This window comes from Pogoniulus pusillus, chromosome 6 (assembly GCF_015220805.1).
Source record: "Pogoniulus pusillus isolate bPogPus1 chromosome 6, bPogPus1.pri, whole genome shotgun sequence".
Classification (NCBI taxonomy): Eukaryota; Metazoa; Chordata; class Aves; order Piciformes; family Lybiidae; genus Pogoniulus; species Pogoniulus pusillus.
In genome coordinates this window covers 44,060,311-44,083,202 of record NC_087269.1, presented here as the reverse complement: position 1 = coordinate 44,083,202, position 22,892 = coordinate 44,060,311, and the positions used below count along the sequence as shown (strand labels likewise).

The 22,892-nt window shown below is 39.8% G+C and overlaps 1 protein-coding gene across 4 annotated transcripts in view; it reads left to right on the top strand.

Moving 5' to 3' along the window:
• The window catches only part of RET (ret proto-oncogene), a 120,151-nt gene that overhangs the window by 75,055 nt on the left and 22,204 nt on the right, over nt 1-22,892 (top strand). For 3 of the 4 annotated variants that reach the window (XR_010302614.1, XM_064145420.1, XM_064145421.1), the window contains 9 exons: nt 6,189-6,440; nt 8,045-8,338; nt 8,803-9,044; nt 11,003-11,204; nt 11,645-11,844; nt 16,162-16,420; nt 17,546-17,671; nt 18,533-18,643; nt 21,972-22,091. Coding sequence is in view for 3 of the 4 variants with exons in the window: in XM_064145420.1 (XP_064001490.1) it covers nt 6,189-6,440; nt 8,045-8,338; nt 8,803-9,044; nt 11,003-11,204; nt 11,645-11,844; nt 16,162-16,420; nt 17,546-17,671; nt 18,533-18,643; nt 21,972-22,091 (1,806 nt within the window). In the remaining variant the exon portion in view is untranslated. The remainder of the gene's footprint in view (nt 1-6,188; nt 6,441-8,044; nt 8,339-8,802; nt 9,045-11,002; nt 11,205-11,644; nt 11,845-16,161; nt 16,421-17,545; nt 17,672-18,532; nt 18,644-21,971; nt 22,092-22,892) is intronic. The other variant, XM_064145422.1, reaches the window with a different exon arrangement.

The following is a 22,892-nucleotide window of genomic DNA, read 5'->3' as shown; positions in this document are numbered from 1 at the left end:
TAATGGCTACTCATCAAAAGTAAAAATAATTATTTCAGGAGTACAAAACTAACCTTGCCAGATAATTGCTTCTTGAAATCTGATGCTGTGCAACGAGTGGAGGTTTATTAACGTCAGACTCCCATGTTCATCCAGTCTATATCTAAATGCTACATGCTACAATGATAGGGCTATCACAGCATTAAAAGCATATTGTTTTCCTTGGATATGTATGTCAATACTTGATTACAGGTTTTGATTGCATGAGGCCTCTGCCAGTCTTAATAAATTGTTGTATTGTCTTTCAAAATGCTGGGGAGGTCTAAGTGAATGTTTGGGGTTATATAGGTGTGTATTACTTGCAGAATGAAAACAACCATCATTCTACTCCCATTTTGCTGGGTTTTTTGCAAACCAAATTTTGTGTGTGCATCTTCATTATATTTTTCCTAAAACCAAAAAACAGTTTCTTGTGGTTTTAAATGCATGTTCATCCAGCAGGCACCATGAGATCTGTGAAGATTATATTCTACTGGAAAGAAGTGTAAGTCGTAACACACAGCAGTAAAAAGAAGATGTATAAGATAGCAAACAGACTAGAGAGACAATTTTCAGCCTACATGAGTAGTGACACTCAAAATAACTTTCCAGTGACTGAAATCTAACATATCTTTTTAATCTTTAAATCAAGAGGGAAGCCTTTTGTTTGAATATATAGTGTGACAAAGCGAGCAGTGATCGTTTGCTCACTTGGTCATATTTAGTGCCATGGTCTAGATGACTGTGTAGGGCTGGGTGCTAGGTTGGACTGGATGATCTTGGAGGTCTCTTCCAACCTGATTGATTCTATGATTCTGGACATTCAAACACACCACACAGCTTTGAATTTTCACTATGAGCTACATAAACCATCTGGCTACTTAGCTTGAGGCAAATGGTTTGGCTAAGTATCACAGTATCATCAGGGTTGGAAGAGACACAGATCATCAAGTCCAACCCTTTACCACAGAGCTTAAGGCTAGACCATGGCACCAAGTGCCACGTCCAACCTTGCCTTGAACAGCCCCAGGGACGGCGACTCCAGTGGAGAGCTTACTCTTGCTGTGGGTTAAGCTCCTAGATTGTAAAGCTCAGCTTCAAGGAGGAGCTAGCTGCTACATTTTACTGACCAATAGTTCACTGGCTACTACGGTCTGCACCAGCTTCTCTTCAGAAGAACATGTTATGGATGTGTTTCTTGTCTTGTGGACCAGGTTGATGGGATGTTTCTGAACAGTAACCCCCCTGTGTGCCAGTTGTCCTCCATTCTCACCATCTCAACATGCTTTGAGACTCTGCAAGTGATCCACACAGATCTGAGATGTTTCCACTTACCAAGGCCCATCCACTCTTTTCCAGAGCAAATCTTGTGATTGGGGTAAATCACTTCAAAGCAGGTTTTATGAAGTATGCATTTGTACTTTGATAGATTGTTACAAGCTTTGGTTAGGAAAATGTCTTACAGTGAAGTCTTTCTCTACACTAATAAAAAAAATAATGACACTTCGTGTTGTGACTGAAAAGCTAAATTAGCTTATTTGCCATCGTAGTTCATGCTATGACCATATTTTTCCTCTAATTGGTTTAATGCTTTTCATGAAGAGTAGTCCACAAATGCTACTCAAGACTATACTGGCAAGCATAAAAAGTACTAAGTAGAATTTTCCATAACAAAATTTGTACTTAAAAAATCCTTTTGTATCAAAAAAAAAAAAAAAAAAGGCATTCTTTACTTAATCATTTGTGACTGAAAAAAGCCACATGAAAAAAAGGCCTTATTTCCAAAGGCACTCATGAAGACTTCAACATAGATGTAATCTAATTTCTCCCTTCATTTTATCTGCTTTCTCTGCCTGAACTGGAAAACTGCTGTCATAACTGTATCTATTTCCTGTAGGAGCTATTAGTCCTGCAGGGCTGTAAGCATTACATCCGCTTAAATGTGATCACTTTGCTCTCCTGTATGTTACTGATACGCTATTATCACGTAATATTGCTCATCCATCAGAGGCTGCTGTGTTTCCCATGCACATTTTACAATAGAGGAGCACTGAAGTGTCCTCTTAAAAAAAAATAGGTTCAAATCCCAAAATATTTCAGTAACTTCCTCTCAAGTTACTTATGTATGCTACAGAGCACAACCCTCTTGTGATGTATTTCAAGGTTGTAACGTGAAATGTTTCTCTGCTTTTAATTCCTAAGCAAAAGCACTTTAACCATCGGTTTTGAGTGTAACCACCTCAATTCCTCTTTATTTAAATGGCAGATTCAATAAAAACTCCATCTGGCTTCCATAGGAAGCTTGCACAAGTCCCTGGAAATTGATTTTATTTCTTTTCAGGACACGAGGAATTGTGGCCAGGATTAGAACCTCTTCCTTCTGTAGCATACTTGCCAGATGGCAAGTTTATTGAATCTGGTTTTAACTTACTAGAGCTTAAAGGAATGAACACAGCTCAGAGAAGTGGGTGCTACATTTCTACTTCAAAGGTCTCCTTCAAAATCAGCCTCCAAAGATTTATATGCAGAGTGTGGTTGTGACCTAGGCAGTCTGTTGCATACCTCTCATCTCTTTCAGTGCCGGAAATGGAGTTACAGTGACACAAACCACTTTACTAAATTCCAACCATTTCGAGATCAAGTAGCATTCAGTGAATCTTGTTACATGGCTAAATCCATTTAAAAATTTTGTTTATTTTGCCATCTAAGTTTCTGCAGTGCTTCCCCTGAAATACTTGTCTTATAGCTAAGTGTAATATCCACTGGTGCCACTTAAAAATACCCTTAGGTGTGGTCCTTGCTCTGTGCTAAGAACTAAGACTTTTGATGGAATGAATGTAGTTTCATCAGCTTTTAGGTTTGACTTAGGGAGAAAGAAAGATTATGTTTCTAGTCAAATTTCTTATAGTGGCTTTACTGAATTTCTTAAAGTGGCTTTTATATTTGTGAAAGACATTTCTGCTTAATTAATCATATGCATTTGAAACTATTTTATGGAAGAATGCTCCTCCCTTTTCAAAATACAAAGCATTGTTTGACATCTCTCTTAGCTACAGAGAGAAATCAAGTTTTTGTATTAGAGGATTTTGTTCTCTTCTTCTTCTGCAAAAGAGAAGACTGCTCCTGTGAACTGCTGCCAAAGAATTCCAGACTTTTTTTTTCTTTCAAATGCAGAACGGTGAGGATGCTGTCCTCTGCTGAGGTGTAGTTGCATGCAAGTTTTCAGACATTTATGTGGCAATGTCTGTCATAATTCATAGAATCAACCAGGTTGGAAGAGACCTCCAAGATCATCCAGTCCAACCTAGCACCCAGCCCTAGCCAGTCAACTAGACCATGCCACTGAGTGCCTCATTCAGGCTTTTCTTGAACACCTCCGGGGACAGTGACTCCACCCCCTCCCTGGGCAGCCCATTCCAATGCCAATCACTTTCTCTGGCAACAACTTCCTCCTAACATCCAGCCTATACTTCCCCTGGCACAACTTGAGACTGTGTCCCCTTGTTCTATTGCTGGTTGCCTGGGAGAATATGTGCCCTGTGTTCTGTTCTTTTGCTGGAGCCTCTGCTGTGGTGCCAGTTTGTGCACCATGTGATGTGTTTGTGATAACACAGTGATGCTCATACTAAAACTGTTCACCCCAGCCCTAGAAATAAGGAAGTATTCCTCTGTCCTGCATCTTATGGTGTATAAGCCTCACCTGCATGAGTGGGTTAAAAGTAATTATTTTTTCAGTCTTGAGCAGTGAGTTTACAGTGCTGAATACTTTGCAAGGAAGTTTTCATAATTCTTGAATCAAGACTTTATAGGGAAATATCTTAAGGGAATCTGTTTGCTTGCACTGGGACTGGGCTTGCTGGTTGGATATCACCTTATCTCTCTTCTTAACAAACCAGCTTGTTAGGACTTTTAGCACTACATACTTAAAGGATTTCCTGCACTTCAAAGAAAAAAAGTAAAAAAGAAGAAATAAAAAAAAGGTAGTGATAGCACCAGCATCAGAAACAATAGTGTGCTAGTTTGAAGCTAGCTACAATGTTTTGGAGAGAAAAACTAGATTACAGGCTGTGAAAGACGAACAAGGGTAATGTCTACTTCCCTCATAGGCTTGCTGAGATGTATAAGAACAAGAATCCAAATGTAGATAAGGCACTACTTCTTCTTGGGGCATTGCCTGAGCTGCATTTTTGTCTCTAGCCTCTCTGCCGTCTCTCTGATTAATCCACTTTGCTTTCTAACCCCCTAGCCGAACCTCCATTTTTCCTTGGGACGGGGGTAAGGTTGAGAGGGGTGGGAGAAGGTGGAAGGGTGGTTGCAAGCCCCTCCTGGGGACTCAGGTTTCTGGGAGAGCTGTTGTGTTTTTGTGTTACCTTTTACCTTGTGTATTTCTGTCTATAACTGTATATACTGTAAATATCTGCTTGTCTATCGTGCTAAGCTGTAAATATAAGCTTCATTCAATTTCCAGAGCTGGATGAGTCTAGTCTGGGTGATTTCCAAAGTGTGGGGGGCAGGGAACACCCAAACCATCACAAATAGTTTTCTTACACATAAAGACACTAGGAGTTAATGCTTCTCTAGAACTCTCTTAAGATTATTGTTGGCTTCCCTTCAAGTTAATTACTTTGGAATCAGTTCACCTACTGTATTACTTTACCTCTTCTTTCATATATTGCAAGGAACACATAGAAAAAGTAATGAGCCTCTGCAAATCTCATGCATGTAATTGCATCCCGGGATACTGACGATGTCATGAATCATTGCAAGGTACAATGGTTTCTGTGGTGTTTCCAAATGAAATTAGAGGTCTCTTGTTTACAGTTTGTTAGTGATCCTCTCCATTCAGTAGAACGGTGTATGGATCCAATATCAATGTAAACGTGGGGAGGGGGGAAAGCAGATATAGTTGGATGCTATTTTGAAGATGTTTTGGCATTCTATCCTGAATTTTGCTGCTGCATTACCATCCTTTCCAGTTGTATCTAGCTTGATTTAAGTTAAAACCATCTTGTATTAGTAACATATGGAAATTGTTAATACTTTCATTGGTTCAGCAGATGTCTGAAGCTTTTATATGCTTTACTCCATATGAAATCAGACTAAACGGTGCAAAATTCTGCCATAGGCCAGTATTCTTTTGTATGAGAGCAAGTACTGACTGTCAGTGCAGGTGAAGAACAAGAGTGACAGTTCCAGTATTTCAGCGTGCACAAGTGCAATGAGCATCGCTTTGTACCTACCTTCCTTATTGAGCATTCCACTGTGATCATATTTGCAAGCTGCATAATTGGAAGGAAAACTGGAAAGGGGTAGAAAGGCCATTGCTAAGTAACCTGGAAGATGAGACCATCTGAAGAAACTCGCATCAAGGGACAGCTGAGCCCTACTAAATGTAAATGTCTGCAACATTAGGGGAGGTAGGGGAAAATTGGAGAGCAATGTGTCATTCAGTCGTATTAAGAATAAACTTATGTTTCCTTCCAGACTTCAGGCAAGTCGGTTCACAGCTTACACATTTCCTATATTAAAATTACTTACAAGTATATTACATTTCATAAAATTTTAATTGAAACAAATCCCAGTTTCTGTATCAGAACTATCATGCCTGTCTCTTCAGAAGGGGAAGGAACCACAAAAGGACTCCTATGTAAAAGAGGTTTTACATAATCCAAGGAGAAGTGTGAGAACCACTGCTACATTTCTCTGTTTTTTCTCAACATAGAGTGTGTTTAGGCTTTTAAAGTGTGCAATCTCATCATTTTCTTTTCTCTTCTCTGAATACAATCTGTGAGATAATGGGATTGCAGAAGAGAGCTGCAGATAAGAACTTAAGTATCATTTGGCAAGCATAGCTTCATTAAGCACTCTGCTTCAACTGGGCCATATTTACAACAAAGCAGCTTTGCTTTCAAAAAGCAGATGATTTTGTAACTTGAGTGAAAACAAAAGGCCACATTTTTGGTGGCTATGTCCCTGGCTTGAATGAAGCAAAATTATAGTTACTTGCACCAGGTGAGGATCTACCTTTCTGTGTACTTTTTTGTTAATACTTCTTTTAATCCTTAGAGAATGAAGTCTTTGGCTCTTTGGAAATTCATCTCTTAAGAAACTACTAGTGCAAAAGTCATTTAACTGGGAGCACCTCTCCTTTTATGTGCCTTCCTTTGCAGCTGCCTTTGGTCTCTACTTCCCCAGGAAAGAGTACTCAGAGAATGTCTACATTGATCAGCCAGCAGGTACGCCGCTCCTGCGCATCCATGCCTTGAGGGATTCGCACGGGGAAGTGGCCCACTTCCACCTCTGCCAGAACCTTGTAATTTCACGAGCAAGATCCCATGAAAACCATTGGTTTCAAATCAGAGAAAAAACAGGACTTCTCTGCCTCAGCAAAAGCCTGGATAGAGAAGACTTCAACATGTTGTGTAAGTATCAGAAGAGTAGCTTGTTGACTTATCTGTTGTTAGAGTACATTAAGATCATGAAATTTATCCATTTGTACATGAGCATCAAATGAAAAAACAGAAACAAACAAGCCAACCAACCCAAAACAATCTGCCATTTAAAAATGAGGATCCAGTCCCAGTTAAACCCATGGTAAATGCAGGGAACCATATGTTGAAGCAAATGTGAACTAGGGACAGATGCAGTTCATGCTGTGGACTCCAATATGCTGGGAAAGTTGTGGTACTTGAAACGTATCTTCTGCATTTCATGGCTGCAAAATACACAGCTTTGCAAATTAAGCCAATTCCATTTGCTTAATGCTGAGTGCTTAATGCCCACACCAGTGCAGTTAGATTAGTTCAAACTCCTATAGAAACAGTTGAGCTGTGGTAACCTGGGTTCACACAGTACATTTCCGTACAACACCAAACAGCTCTTGGAGGAAATGATGAAGTCTATCTCCGTCCCTTTCTTGAGATTCAGCTTTGTTAGAGGAGCTTATTATTGAACTACAGAAAGTTGTTTGTTTTTTTTTTTTTTTTTTTGCCCCCCTTCCTTTATGCTTTAGCAGTAAATTGGTTTTGGTGATTTTGATCTATGAGGAAATTAGGTATCATTAGATGGTGGAGGAGGAAATGGGTGGGGAGTTAATGGCATACCGCTGTGATCAGTTGCAGAAACTCTGCTCTTAGAGAGAGCCTGTAATAATTGTCTTGAGTTTGTAAGAGCCATATATCAATGCTACTCACTGACTTAGGTGCCCTGATATTGAAACATTTAACTTCAGATATTGCTTTATTTTTTGGAGTACTGAGTGCTTGGTATCTCACCCATTTTCACAGCATTTTTGGTACTCAGTGTTCATGAATATCAGATAACTATGTGTAACTGAACAAAGGAAGAAGAGCTATCCAGAGCTTGAAAGCTTTGGTCTGGTCATATGGATCAAAGTGACCTACAGCATCTTTTCAAGTGAGTTAGATCTGTTTCAGAGATATTATCATTCTGTCTGTAGTCAAACAAAGGTAATCAAAACAATTAATGCTTGCGGGTATATTAGTAGATGCCACAGGCTGATTCTACCTTCTGTTATCTTTTAACCAGCTCTTTATATGTGAAAATAATTAAGCAATTGGTCCTCTAAACATAAACAAGTTGGCCCCTGTGCTCAATTGATATAAACTATGAGAACACTGTGACCTGTAATAGGTCTGTCTTGAATATCTCTTGCCATTTCATGCAGTGTTTTTTCCTGCTGCCATTGTTCTAGTCCCTTCAAAAAAATAGCTCTATCAAAAAGCTGATTACTAGTAGTGATCTGGTTTATGTCAGTGTCATACAGACAGAATGCTGATATTATTCTGTGGGGTTCTACAGTGTAAAAATGTTCTGAACACCTACAGTTTTTTGGCTTACTAAGGTTATTAAGACTTGAGATCTTCCCTTTAGCAGATGAAGAATTGTTTTATAACGTAATAGAACTATAGAGTTGCTTGTGGGATAATGGGATAGCGTACAAAATGAGAAACAGAAACGTTGACTGGTCCTCTGTAAAACATTTCTCTGGTGTTTTTGTCTGAAGCTGTAGGAAACTCGATGCAATTATCAAAGGTGATGCTGTATGTCTTCCTTTCACCCCATCCTTTCCAAGAGAAGGAATGCGACTCTGCTACACGTACCACTGTTTTCCTCTCCTTGATCAATGCTTCTGCCCCAGTTTGCAGTTCCCTGACAGCAAGGCAGCTTTGCTTCACAGAAATGGATCTCTCCTTTCACATCAAGGAGAATAAACCACCTGGCACATTTCATCAGCTTCAGTTACCCTCAGTTCATCATCTGTGTCAGAATCTCAGCATTTCCTACAAACTGCTGGCAGGTAAAATTAGAACTAAGCCACTCATATACCAGCAATAGATGTGAACAGCTGCACTGTTAAGATCTCTTTTGTAGTAGATCCTCTATATTGATTCTATAAAGAAAATTCATTGCAAATGTGAACTAAGCCTGGAGATTTTGTCTTTGAAATGTAGAGAGGATGGGAAGGAGGACTGTCCCCTTCACTAAGGAAAAGACTGATTTTAGAAGTTTGCACCTGCTAAGAGAAGACTGGGAATAACCTGACCTTTAAATTGTTCTGCTTCTAGACCAAATGATCTTCCTGTCTTTCCATGTTTTATGCCTGCCCTAATATAACCCCACAGTGTTCTTCTGCCTTTAATGATGCAGTCACAATGTTCAAATGGATTTACTGGATTGCAAAAGCATGTTAAGGAAGAAAACTATCAAAGTCTTCCAATGAGAAGTGATTGTCCCTGCTCATAGAGTGGCTATGTTTTTCAGCTGAAGGCTTGCCCTTTCGATACAACGAGAACACCACTGGTGTGAGTGTGACACAGCGCCTAGATCGAGAAGAGAGAGAGAGGTACGAGCTGATCGCCAAGTGCACCGTGAGGGAAGGCTTCCGGGAAGCGCAGGTTGAGGTGCCCTTCCTGGTGAATGTCTTGGATGAGGACGACTCTCCTCCCTTCCTTCCCAATGGCACTGATACTGCAGATGCTGTTGTGGAGTTCAATAGGAAAGAGGTAATGTTTTCGGTTTTCTAGTCTCTGAAGTAGGAGTGCAGTGGTAGAGGGCATGATTACTGGAAAACATTACGATCTGGCTAGTGGATCTCAGCAAAAAGCACATCACCACACCATAAAAAGAGACACTTCTTTAGGGTGAGGGTTGAGGACAGGGTGCCCAGAAAGGTTGTGGAGTCTCCTTCTTTGGAGACTTTGAAAACCTTCCTGGATATGTTCCTGTGTGGTGTGCCCTAGGTGATCATGCTTTGGCAGGGAGATTGGACTAGATAATCTCAGGAGGTCCCTTGCAATCCCTGACAATCTGTGATTCTGTGATACTGTACTGGCATTTGATTGTAAAATGCTGAGATGTTAGATTCTTTTTTCCCTGAGTTATAGCTTATTCAGGTCTTACTGGCTTAGGAATTAAACAGTGGAAATAAGCGTGGAGCAGTTTACAAGGTCAGAATCACAGACTGCTAGGGGTGGGAAGGAACTCTGACAATTGTCTAGTCCAACCCCCCTGCCAGAGCAGGTTCATCACTGCTAAGACTGTGATCGAGATTGCCGTACCTGCTCCACTCTGTGTTTGTTACCATCCCCCAGGTGACTAAAATTGCATGTTGTCAGAGCAAGTGTATGTGTTTTTCCTTCCCACATGTGCAAATCTATACAAGATACCAGAACTAGTTTCAGAATATGCATCAGGATGCTGTACCAGTAGCAGAAAGGTAGGAGTCATTGCATTCTGCAAACAAACACAGCACTTGCAAAGATATTAAAGTTTTTGGTGTCAGGCTATTAAGGGAGAGCTTCAGGATGTTGCTTTAATGGTGCTCTTCCACATTTTACTTACCATAACAAAGTGAGCTTTCAAGAAGCCTCACTCCCTGGGTGTCTGTGTGCACTCTTTGCTTCAGTAGAGAGATATACAGGTGGGCTCTTCGGTTCTACCACCTGAGCGATAATCCTTTGTAAGTCTATGGTTTAGAGAAGGTACTTCGTTTGGGGCCTGAGTGATGCATTTTTCATGAAAAGGCTTATGTTTCACAACCACCATGTGGCAGGTTTTTCATAGGCGCAGTTCCGCTCAAAATACATTTGTCTGGAGACGGATTTTGGGAGTTTGCTGCCACCTCCTGACTAGGACAAGTGTTGACACATATGGGCACATCATATTTGCCTGGTCATAAAGTGATGCCTTTTCACTTGTGATAATTTTGAGATATGGGAGTGTCATCTCTGGGTGATAGAAAGCAAAGGTCTCATAAAACTGTTTTATAAAGTAAAATATTCTCTTTGAAACTGTATGTGTGTAATCTGGTCACAACGTAGTGAATTTCACTGGTCTTTGGCAGTGAGGAGGAGTAAAATTATTGGGACATTTCCAGTCTTTCAGTAACTAAGCAAACTTGAAACAACAGAATTCCTCCTAATAATTGTAAAAAAAGTCTTAAAGACTTTATGGGTTCAGGGTCCAGGTAGAGAAGAACAATATAGTATACTAAGCAGAAGTTAAACAACTCAGGCCACTTCTGTTATTCAGGTGATAAGGCTGACCTAGCTGAATGTGTTTCATGTCTTTTAACTGTGCAAATTGTGCAACATTACTTGCTTCTTTTAGTAGTATTGTAGAATAGTATTTAACAAAAGAAAGAGCAGTGCAGTGTGTTCATCTCCTGCTTTCAAACTCTAGCACTGTATCTCCTGCTTTCAAACTCTAGCACTCTATGTAGACATAGGCTCAAATGATTACATGACAAGTTAATTTTAACTACTATTTTCTTCTGAGCTTCTAACTCAGATCTAAGTATGTGTGAAATAGCTGTAACCTGAACCTGTAAATGAATTTGTGTGAAAGTGAGCTTGAGTGAAAGTTAGGAGGTTTGTCTGACCAGTATTGTATTCTCCCAAACATGTATCAGAGGAAGAGAGCTTCAGGTCATTAAGCAGTGCCACTTTTTGTTTCCTTCTAGGGAACAGTTCTTGCAACACTAATTGTATATGATGCAGACACCACACCTATTTATCCCCTTGAAAGCAGCAGAAAGAAATACACAGGAATGATCATTACTGATGATCCCTGGATAAGTGAAACGTTCCGGGTGGAGCATGTCTTTGATGAAATCCACTTCAGCCCAAACGGCAGTCAAGTGAGAGGAACTCGACATGAGTACAGTAAGGTGGTTTTTTTTCCTTCAAGTAAGGGAGAAGTTGCTTGTTAGTAATTGACCTATGAGCTCTTGAACTCTTCCAAGCAAATTGTAATATGGATCCAAAGAATTCAAGTTAAGTAAATGTTGAGTTGTAAACAGGCACCCAAAAAAATTGCTTTCGTGCATCTCAGGGATAGGAAGCACATGGGATGTGTACACTGGTAAAAAAGGACTTATCAGTATGATTTCTCAGGATGGTAGGTAGAAGGCAGGAGGACCTCTCCAAACGTCCCAAATGGCAGAGAGCATAGGAACATATTTTCATATTAAGCTCTGTGTCCTGTTGGGAATAGCTTTGATAATGTATAATATTGATATATGTGGTTTTGTTGGGATTGCAGTATCAAAATGTACATTTGCAGATAATGTTGATCAGTAACAGACTAATCTTTTCTTTTGCAGAGCTGGTACTGAATAAAAGTATTTCAGTCACAGACCATCGTTCGTTCCAGCTGGATGTTTTGGTGAACGACACAGAATTTCATGGCCCAGAAAGATCAGTCATGCTTCATTTCAACGTCTCCATCCTCCCTGTCAGCATTCAGTTTCCAAACACAACTTACCAGTTCTCAGTGAACAGAAATGCTGAACGCTTTGCACAAGTAAGAACTATGTTAATTACACTTCAACTCTGTTAGAGCTTAGGAGAAAGGTCACTAAGGTGAGATGCGTTGAAAAATTTGGCTTAGCTGTTTTAAGTAGAATCAGTGACAAATGTGATATCAGTATGATTGTTGCTGGATATAGTGAATAGCAGGGAGAGTGGACACCAGATTTCCCATCACTTAAAAACAGAGGAGGAGCCATGCATGGAAGTATTCAATAGGAAGAAATAATGTGGTTTATAGACAGAAGGATTTGCAACCATGAGTGGCTTGGCCATAAATAACTTGAGAAATATCAAAGGCAAAAAAAAAGTCCCAGCTACTGGAGTCCAAGCTCTATAAACTGTCTATGTCAATGGCTCTTTTGTAGATAAAGGTTAGTAATAGATGTGTTTCCTAATTTAACCTTCATTTTAGCTTAATAACTACTATTGCCATTAAAAATGCCTTCCAGAAACACTTTCTAACAGGTTGACATTAATCAGGTAAAAATTACAATGTAGTTCCTGTGGAACATGTACATTACTGTTACTGAACTAGTTCCTTATTAAAGCTGGTGAGGGGCCTGGAACACAAACCCTATGAGGAGAGGCTGAGGAGAGCTGAGGTTGCTTAGTCTGGAGAAGAGGAGGCTCAGGGGGGACCTCATTGCTGTCTACAACTACCTGAAGGGAGGTTGTAGCCAGGTGGGGTTGGTCTCTTCTCCCAGGCAACCAGCAACAGAACAAGGGGACACAGTCTCAAGTTGTGCCGGCGGAGGTCTAGGCTGGATGTTAGGAGGAAGTTGTTGGCAGAGAGAGTGATTGGCATTGGAATGGGCTGCCCAGGGAGGTGGTGGAGTCACCGTCCCTGGAGGTGTTCAAGAAGAGACTGGCTGAGGCACTTAGTGCCATCGTCTGGTTGAGTGGCTAGGGCTGGGTGCTAGGTTGGACTGGATGATCTTGGAGGTCTCTTCCAACCTGGTTGATTCTATGGAAGTAAATATGAAAAACATCAGCAATGAGACATTTTTGGTGAGAGCTGCTGGAAAGTATACTCTGTAACTAAGCAAAGCTATGAAACTACTGCTGTATTTATAGCAGATAGGAAAACTGAGACTAAAACATGATCCTAGTTGTAGAGAAAACCAGTTCATTAGAGGATTTCTCAGGAAGAAGTCAGTTTTATTAACATTTAAGCTAATTGTAAAAAAAAAATCTCCAAAAAAATGCTTAAATCGAATTTCTAAAAGAAAATAAATTGGGTGCCTTTTCAACCATACCAACTCTTTCAAATAGAATCATAGAATCAACTAGGTTGGAAGAGATCTCCAAGATCATCCAGTCCAACCTATCCCCCAGCCCTATCCAGTCAACCAGACCATGGCACTAAGTGCCTCAGCCAGGCTTTTCTTGAAGATCTCCAAGGACGGTGCCTCCACCACCTCCCTGGGCAGCCCATTCCAATGGGAAATGTATATACATATACACACAGATTTTAAGTATTGCTGTATGCATACACTAACATTAGGAATGAGTGAGCTCCAAATTAAGTTTGGTTGAATAATGTTTATCTGTGCGTAGTGTGGATTGCTTGAAGTCAGGGAGTATATAATTTTCTTGTATTGGAATGAAAAAATAAACCAACCAAACACCCAAACCACAAAGAAAACCACAGAAAATCAAAAAGCCCCAACAAACTGGTTGACTTCCAGAGCTGCTGGACTTGTGTACTGCCTGGACAGTTGAATGTCTGAAAGGGATTTTAGGGTTGTTGGAAATGGCATTTGTCAATAACAGTGCTGTTTCACTGGGTGGCAGTAATAGCAGGGAAAACTGTTCCTGGCCAATAAAACTCCAGTCTGTGGGAAAAGAGCTTTCTTTGTGCTGCCTAAATCCAAATTCACAAAGAGATTTTGTTCCGATTCTCACCTAGAAAAGTGCAAAACTCATGCTGCCTCTGGGGATGATGTTCTCAATCAGTTAAAGTGTCATCCACTTCCTTCTGAGGCTGAGTTTGAATTTACAGTGTGCTGGACTTGGAGCACAAGTCAGTATAAGCAGTGTAGTCTCCAACACTTCACGTTATTAAAGTTGTCTGCGTAATTAGCTGTGATGTGCCAGAGCAGTGAGGAAAAGTACTGGGCCAAATCAATATGAAGGCTGAACTGTCTCTTGCCCTAAGGAAAACACAAGAGTGTGAAGAAATGATTAACTGCTGGGCTGATGCCATTTGTCTATTTGAGCAGCTAAATGAACTGAATAACAGAAGCATGGCCTGATGGTACAGGTTTGCCCAGTGGCATTTAACTTATCAAAGGACTTAAAGCTCTATTGACATTTACCAAGACAAATGATGAATAACATTGGCTGAGATTTTAGAGAGGTTATATGTCCAAGAGCCCCTGGAATTCGGTGAAGAGGAACATTATGATTATCATTATCCAGACTTTATTAAACTCTGGAGCTCAGAAGATGGATTTTCCTGATCCTATTTCTGATAATGGTATTTCTGGCTTAACTATTGAGAGTCTTGTAAAATGCACCTTCGTGTGTGCCTCCCCTGGATGTTCATGTTAATTCTGATTCCCAGGATCCTTTAAACTTCCCTAATGAGAAAGAAGAACTGGCTGTTTCTACACTCTTCCCCCGGGGATGTGCTCTTTTGCATCTCAGAGTTGTGCTGGCTCCAGAACCTGTGGTACAGCACAAAGTGACCACCTTGGGCTTTCTCCAGTGGACTCAGGCAAAAAGAGAAAGCCCATATTTCTTGAAGAAATTTCTTGAGAGAGATATGGAATAGCTTTATCTCAGATTATAACAAAAACAGCAAAGCTGGCCCATGAGCCACTCTAAGCGTAACTTACTCTTCAGAGACCCTGAATTTATGGGGTCCTCTTGATCCCCTTTCAAGGAAATTTCTGTTGATCAAAAAAGGTGCCTGGAAAAAGCAGTTTTGACGAAGCAGACAGAAAGTCCAGTCTTATATGAAGGCTGATGCCATGGAACAGCATTCTGTTTGGCTGCTGCCTCAGAGAAACACCATCTAAGCAGCTGCAAAACACTGCCAGTTGCAATGAAGCACCAAAGCTGAGATGACGTGGTTGTGGAAGGGACCTGTCTGGACCTTTTGTCTAGACAGATTTTATGGACAGTTGAAGTCTTGTCTTCCCGCTCTTCCTGACAGTCACAGCATGCTGTGGAGAGGAGATGGTATGGTAGAAATGGTCTAACTTTTGTTTGCTTTAATAGTCCTTGCACTTAAAAACCTCAACAAAAGCAAATGGGACTAAGGTAGAGGAAATGGGGCTGTCCTAAGATAAAGTATGATTCAAGGACTATAAAAGCTTGTTTCCTGACTTTGTCCAGGTTCATAGGAAGAGGTCTTAAGTACAATTTTGTTTCCATTTTTTTTAACTAAGAATGCTGAAGTCAAGATGCATGGATATGCTTTTACCAACACCAGTGCTACTTGAAAACACTTATTAACTGCAACACTTGAAAACATCCATGGCCAAGTTCCCTTCAGTAACACCCCACCCTTCACATTGTGGTTTTCCCTACAAGGAAAACCAATGTCTCTGGGTCCTATCCAAATCCCATTCTCGTAGATGGAAAAACCAAAGTGAGCTCTGGATCAGTTCCTATAGAAGCTGGACAGGAGACAGGGATATATATTTCTGTGCTTCTAAGTTAAATTGTTTCAGACTGAAGAGTGCTCAAGTGTAGATATTCTGGTGGGCAGAAGTTCAAATATGAGAAACCAATGTATTTTCCTGGTTTAGATTAAAATGTTTTTAAAACTGCAAGTGGGAAATGATGAGGTTCTTACTCCTTTTTAGGCTTTCAGAGAACTCTGCTGGACAGAAACTTCCTGACTGTATTATTGGGAAAATTAAGTATTGGCAATTTCTACCTTATTTGAAGAGTCTCAGCTTTACTCATGCTGAGCTCTTTACTTTCTCAAGTGAGACCAAAGTTTTTCTTGCTGATCAGTCTGGGACAGATCAGGGCCTTAACTCACTTTTTTTTGTTCTCAGTGAACCCAATGACTATCAGCAGTAAGCACCAAATATCACTGAATCTTTGGGTCAAGGATTTTTGCATTTCTACTGCTAGCCACAAGACAATGGTAATGGTAATGTTTTACCTCTCATTTTTATTGAGAAGAAATCCCCTTTGAAGCATCCATTGGAAGTAAAATATCAAATCTCTGAACCACAGATAAATGTTGAACTCTACACGGTGTAATATGCTTTTTGAGAAGCACAGAATACTCTTGCCATGCAGTTTTGTTTCTGTTGTCTGTGATTTCTTTGTTGGTGTTTGAGCCTAGATAGGAAAAATCTGCATTGAAAATTGTATGAAATTCCGTGGTGTGAACATCACCTACAAGTTACTGTCCCCCAATATAAGCTGCTATCCTGTCAGCATACTTCAAGGCCGAGAGGACAAGTTTGGAAGCCTTTATGTGAACGATTCCTCTGTGCTGAGCAGACCTGAATGCAGAGAAATACAATACACTATTCAAGCTACAGACAAGCAGAGCAGGAAACATGCCAAAACTCTCCTCACTATTGTATTGGAAGGAACTCGTAAGTACTTGAGTCAAATTAAAGCTATTTACTTATTTACAACTGTTCTTGGTATTAGGTGATGTATTAGTGGAGTGATCCATAAACTGATGACATTAACAAGGAAAATGAGTCTGAGCTAGAAGACACAGACTGTGAAATTTGCAGTTAGAGTTCTGGTTCAGAACTGCTTGTGACAGATACGCACAGAAAGGTGGTGCAGTGTATGTTGTTCCTAATGTTTGTGATGGTATTTGATTTAGAAGAGTCTTTTTTGTGTGCCTTTGTGACCTTTATTTTGTGTTTCACATATTCCTATGGAATTAAAAATGAGTATGTGTGTGTATCTAAAATATATATGTATAGTGAAACAGCAAATCACTGGCCAAAGTATATTTATTCAGTCATCTTTCTCCCTATTTTTCTCTCCAATGTTTCCTTTTTTTTTTAAATGTATTTTGTTTAACTTTCGTTTGACTGAAAAGTTCATAAGAGCAGAATGTTAGAAATACTCTCCAACAGCCACAGCAGAGGAGAATTACATTGGTAAACAATCCATTCTCTCCAAACCATTTTGCACTTTATGCAAAACCTTTGAAATCTACCTTATAATTGCCTCTGCTCCCTTCTTTTGCATCAGAACTTCTGGGCCAAGAGCAAATGGGTTGAGGAAGAAGGAATAAAAGTCTGCAGTGGCCTTTTTCTTGCAAGAGCCTCGTGCTATCTGAAGTCACATGTTTCTGGCTTGTGCTTTTTAAACTGCTACTGCTTTATGCCAAGTAATAAATGGTTGCCATTAATTACAATTTTTACTTGAAGCTCTAAGTACTTATGGTCTCCTTTTTTCAGTTATCAGTATCTTAGCACACTTCTACAGTTACAGGCATTGACAGTGTGCTCTCAAGTAAAGATAAGAATGCCATCATGATAGTGCTGTACATCTTTTATTCACAGAAGAGAAACACCTGGACTTGAATTGTTATCTGAAGTTATTGGTAGTTGGGTCAGTGTTCAGTCTTTCCTTCCTTCATCTTCCTTTCCATCCTGTCAATCCCTAAGAATGGAGCTATCCTTCTGATTTGAGCTGACTTGTTTGTGTATTCGTCTCCTTTGTCCTGAGCTGACAGCAAACACCTTTCCCAACAGTTCTAAGGAAAGAAGAGGACTGCCCTGACTCTTGTGCTCAGAGTAAGCACCATGCCGAATGTGAAGAGTGTGGTGGCCTAGGCGTGCTAACGGGAAGATGCCAGTGGAGACAGGGAAGTGGAAAAGGTACATTCCTGTTGTGTGAAATCGAGCTTCAATCCAGTTGTCATTGTGAATTTGACTTCTATAGATATAAACTAATTTATTCTGATGGGACAACACAGTGACCTACATGGATGCTGTGGCCAAAAATATAAAATCATAATACCCAAATAAAACATGCACTAGCAAGGAAAATGAGGGTAAGATGAAATAGTCATTCTTGATCTTGTCGTTGGTGATGTTCAACATAACATGTAAAACATCAGGTAGTGAAGTGGGTTTGCAGGTGCTGGAACCAGTGGCTTCTGGCTTGCAAGATAATCTCTGCAACCATGAGCTGAGTTTGGAACAAATCTATGAGCTTCTCAACAGCTACACCCTAGCAGACACAGAAGCGGTCTCTGTCGTCTCTGTTTAATGTGGTCTGTAGCAGAGATACGATGAGTGACAGTACTCTTGACTCTTCCAGAACAATACTTCTGTGACAATGCTTTATCCCTCCAAACTGCATGAACATCACAAATTCTTGTTGACTACTTGTCACTTTCATATTCAAGTATGTGTGCAGTTGTGTAGAGCAATCCTTGGTTGTGAAAGCTACTCTTCAGTCTCATAATGGTCAGCTCGCTTCTTTTCAAGTACTACTCACTGTAACTGCAAGCGACATGACCAAAGGGCTGTCAAAATCAGAAAGCTTAGTGAAAAATGTATCTATTCCAATTGCTTCTAGCTGTTTTCTTGCCTGTTACTACGCTAGGTAATACAGCCATAGATGTAAGAAAAGTAACCTGTGCTTTGGTGTGTCAGTGCATGCTGAGAAGATGCAGTAAGCTTTCCTTCAAAGCCTCACGGTATTTCTGCAGCTGTCTGTCTGTGCATTAACAGGGATCACCACAAATTATTCCACATGCACCCCAAGTATCAAGACTTGCCCAGATGGCATCTGTGACGTGGTTGAGAGCAAGGAACCATCTGTGTGCCCCCAGGACTGCACAAGTATGGAAATCTTTTAGGATGCACTTTTCTGTATCTATGCTGATTACTGTTCAAGTTGCAATTGCAGAAACATTTACAAGCTCAACATATTGAGCATCCCTATGTTGTCAAACTTGCTTTGAAATCACACAAGAGAGTTAAGGTTACAGGGACTAATCTTGTTCTTTAAGCTACAGCCAAGACCTCTTGGCTGACAGTGACAGAAAGATAAAGTTTTCTCAGTAATTCTCATTCTGCTTCCTGCTAATTCACAGGTAGTGTTTTCCAGTGGAGGCATTTGATGAAAGGGGTATATGTTTTAAGCAAGTTAATGCTCTGTTTCCAAACTTTAGTATAGTATGATAGAAACCATGCCTATTTGAATTCCAGATCACATATGTAAGAAGAAACAAATGTCAGTTTAAAATAAAGGTGCTCAGAGAGTCATTTTGGGCAATACACCTGGCCTTATTTGACAGGTGACTATCAGAGTGATACAATGCCTCATTTATTTGAAGATCCAGGCAGAGATTCATCCAAACAGTAATTATGAAGGAAAATCTGTTTTTTTTCCTTGAACACATCATTCTAATCTTTCTACATACCTGCTCATACTTGCAAGTTTACAAATCATCCTTAAGATGTAAAGGTTAGAAAAACAGTGTATTGCACTTGAGTAATTTCAGTCTTCTCTGAGATGATAATTTCTAAGTGGATCTTTTTATCTATCAGTATCTAACTCAGAAATAAAGACATATGTGTTTCTTGAATAATGTCTGGCTCTGACATTCTACACTCTAAATATATTTTAAAATAGTGTCTTAGAGGAACTGGCATTTTCTTATGGGCAAGGACTTCTATAAGATCAATGAATAAGGAGATCTCTTTATTTCTTACATGCAAGAATGGGACTTCTATCACAAACACAATCATTCCATTAGAGAACATAAAACCAATCCTTAAAGTGGCAGCAATGCTTGAAGTCAGTGCAAGTAATTTCTCCAGTAACCTGAAAAGAGTTCTTTATTAACAGTCACTGCAATCAGGTGTCATTCTAAAAGTGGAAATGTTTGTGCCAGAAGCTGTAACACTAAAATGTGTAATGTGCAACACACATCAGATGTTTTGCTCAACAGAAGCCTGAAAAAAATATTGTCTTATTGGGTAATACATGCAGGCAATTAAGACAAGCTTTTGAGATGTTATGTATGCCCTTTTAATGCCTGAGTTGGATACTTTTGTACATGGATTGATGCAATTTAGAACCTGGGCTGGTGCCCAAAAGCAGTGTATTTACAGACAGAAGAGTGTGATTTGGGAGCTCAGAGGCACTGAAGTCTCACTGAATCAGCTTTTGCTGGCCAGGGAATGGCAAGCAGTAACTAGAAAGCTCAAGATGTGTTACAATCAAGGACATTCCTTAAGTACAGAAAGTTGCTAAGATACTTACTTTTAAAATTCATCTATCATGATGGTGGCTGTGTACTCAATTGAGTCCCAAACCTGCTTTCTCATGCCAACACTTGGAAGATTACATTCAGGGGCACTCAACAGAAACAGCTGGTGCTGTGGCTGTGCCTATCAAATACAGGCAAAATAACTGCTTTCTAAGCAAGAGACTTTCTTGTACTGAGTAACTGCTTCAGGGCTGGTTGAAGTCTATGAATCTGGCTAAATCATCGTGAATGACTGGTATTTGTGGGTTTCTTTGAAGTTTGGCTTTTTGATGATGGAAGAAAAATACAGTGCTTAGGCTTTTACCTTGCTTTGCATGTCTGTCTTCAGTGATAGCTGCATGTCACCTTTGGTTTTCTCCAATCAGTGTTTTTACTCTGTGAATTTTTTGAGTTTCTGTGTGGTCTGGGCTATAATTTTTCCCTTTTTTTAGCCTAAATAACCTTGAAGCAGGGAAAGCTCTTTCCCACTGCAGGGCAACGGAAAACAGCTGGCTTAAAACAGCACCGCATGAAACATCACCACATTAAAAAACAATATTGATAGCTCTTGGAATTTCCCTACCACCAATGCACTGGTGAAAAGCAGGAAGCTTCACGATTTTGCTGTACACCTGCAATGACAATGCACTGGTGTGTGCTGCTTGCAGTTTAGTAGGTGTGGCTTCCCCAGAAAGTCACAATCCATTTTGCTTAAATGCTCAAGTCCCATTTTCACTTGTACCAAAGAAGAAGGTTTGGCTTCGTGTCACCAAAAAATATCCTCCTCTTCAATTCTTGTTACACATCCAAAGAAAGGTGACAGAAACAATCATTTGCTCTACTGCCAATGCAGTTGGGATGGAGGAAAATGAGTTTAAATAAAAAGTCTATATTGACAAAAAACTTGTTCATGTTTATGGTTTAGGAATTCTTTTCTCAGGCAGCTCTATTTGCAGCACTTGATGGATTTCTGTCTATATAATGCTGTTTGTGACTAAAGGCAATTTAGAGATGAGAAATGTCACAACTAATGGGCATTTTTATAATGCATGCAGAAAATGTATGCAGCTGCAATTACTCTGCATGAAGAATGCCTGCTTGAAGTCAAGAGTAGTTTTGTATGAGTTTCTGTGGGGTTTTTACATAATGTTAAACAATGTGGGTTTAGATAACAAAAAGATTCTTTTCTATCACTTGTGCTTGGCACTTACTGTTTTTCCTAGCCTATCCCACAGCATTTTACCATTTTTCAGTGAATCTAATTATACCTAGAATGATATTGTGACTTTTTTCAAGGTAAGAGGAAATTGGAATCAGAACCAGAAATGGAACTCCAGTATATAGACCACTGGTCTATACACAGCTCATGAGTGAAATAAATATCTAAGACAATGGTGGAGAGAAACTAAAATAAATGGACTGGAGGAGATGTTTTAGGGAGATGTTTAACATATAAGATGACCTCTGATGCAGAACCATTATGTTTTATGAGGAAAACGAGTCAGGATAGACTTGAAATGATCATTCAAGGTGTATGTTTGGCATTAAATGATGGGATTCTATGTAGGGTTGTAAAGGGTACAAAAGATTAGGAGCGTGTGCCAACTATGCAATGCGAAGAGAACAACCTTTCTTTTTTCTGTAATAGGCAAATTTTATTCCAGGCTCTTCTCTAGTGGCAGTAACTGCTAATTAGGTCTGATGTTCAAGCAGCCCAAGGTCCCCTCACTTCAGGATCTCAGAAATTTCAGAGCCTAGACTCTCCTCTTATTCTCAGGAATCCCTGTCATTATTGCTGCACTGTCAAGTTTCAGATGCACACTAGGGTAAACCCATGGAAAATGCTGAGCCTTAGATTTTTTTTTCCCTTTAACTGCATGTGACAATCTTAACTTGTCTCTGTATTTGATTAGGTGGAAACATTATTGGTGGTCATGGGAAAGGCACTGGAAATCTTGGAATTAAGTCAGGACATGGGATTTGTTACTGCTTCCCAAAACAGAACTGTTATTGTGAGAAAGATGATATCAAGGGTAAGTCTAAACATTATCTGTTGTTCTCATATTAATCTATTCCTCTGTATATATATAAGAATCTAAACTTGTGGGTGTGTTAATAAGCCAGTGGAAAATTAATCAGAAGCTAGCACCTTGCCCTCTACTATGGAGCCTGAAAATTTCCAAAGGGAGCCACTTCTACCCTTGGCTGAAGGTTCATTTTTATCCATTACTACACAACAAACGAGCTGGTCAGCATTGGATTTCCAGCAGCATTTGTCTTTCAGGGAGACTTGCCTGATATTTGCTAAGGCAGCTAGGAAAATAGAACAGTTTATTACTTTTAAGTAATTCCAGCTTCCTAACCATTTCTGAATACATTGCCTTCAAAATGTCAGAGTCAGCCAGCACCCATTGTGCTAGGAGAGAGAGTGGATTAGTTTTTCATTGATGGTTGTTTAAACACAAAAGCTCTGAGCAGTTGTTTGAAAGAGACTGATGTGGATTAAAAATAACAGCTTGCTAGCTATTGTCACTGTTCCTCATAAACATAACATGAGGTATTTTGCATCTCTAAAACCAAACTGCTCTTTTCAGTAAATTTTCTGTAAGTATATAAAAAAAAGGAAGCATAAAGCTTCTTGCTTTGCATTTTTCTTCCTCTCCCTTTTACATTTTCTTCTCCATTCCAGAAAATTACTGTGCTGTCTCCACTTCTCAGGTACAGCCTGCAGACATAGCTAACTAGGTATCTGAAGTCAGGCTTATCTGATAAAGAACAGTGTGAAGGATGTTATTTTGAAACTCACAGTTTCTTTGGGAAATGATCCTCTAGGG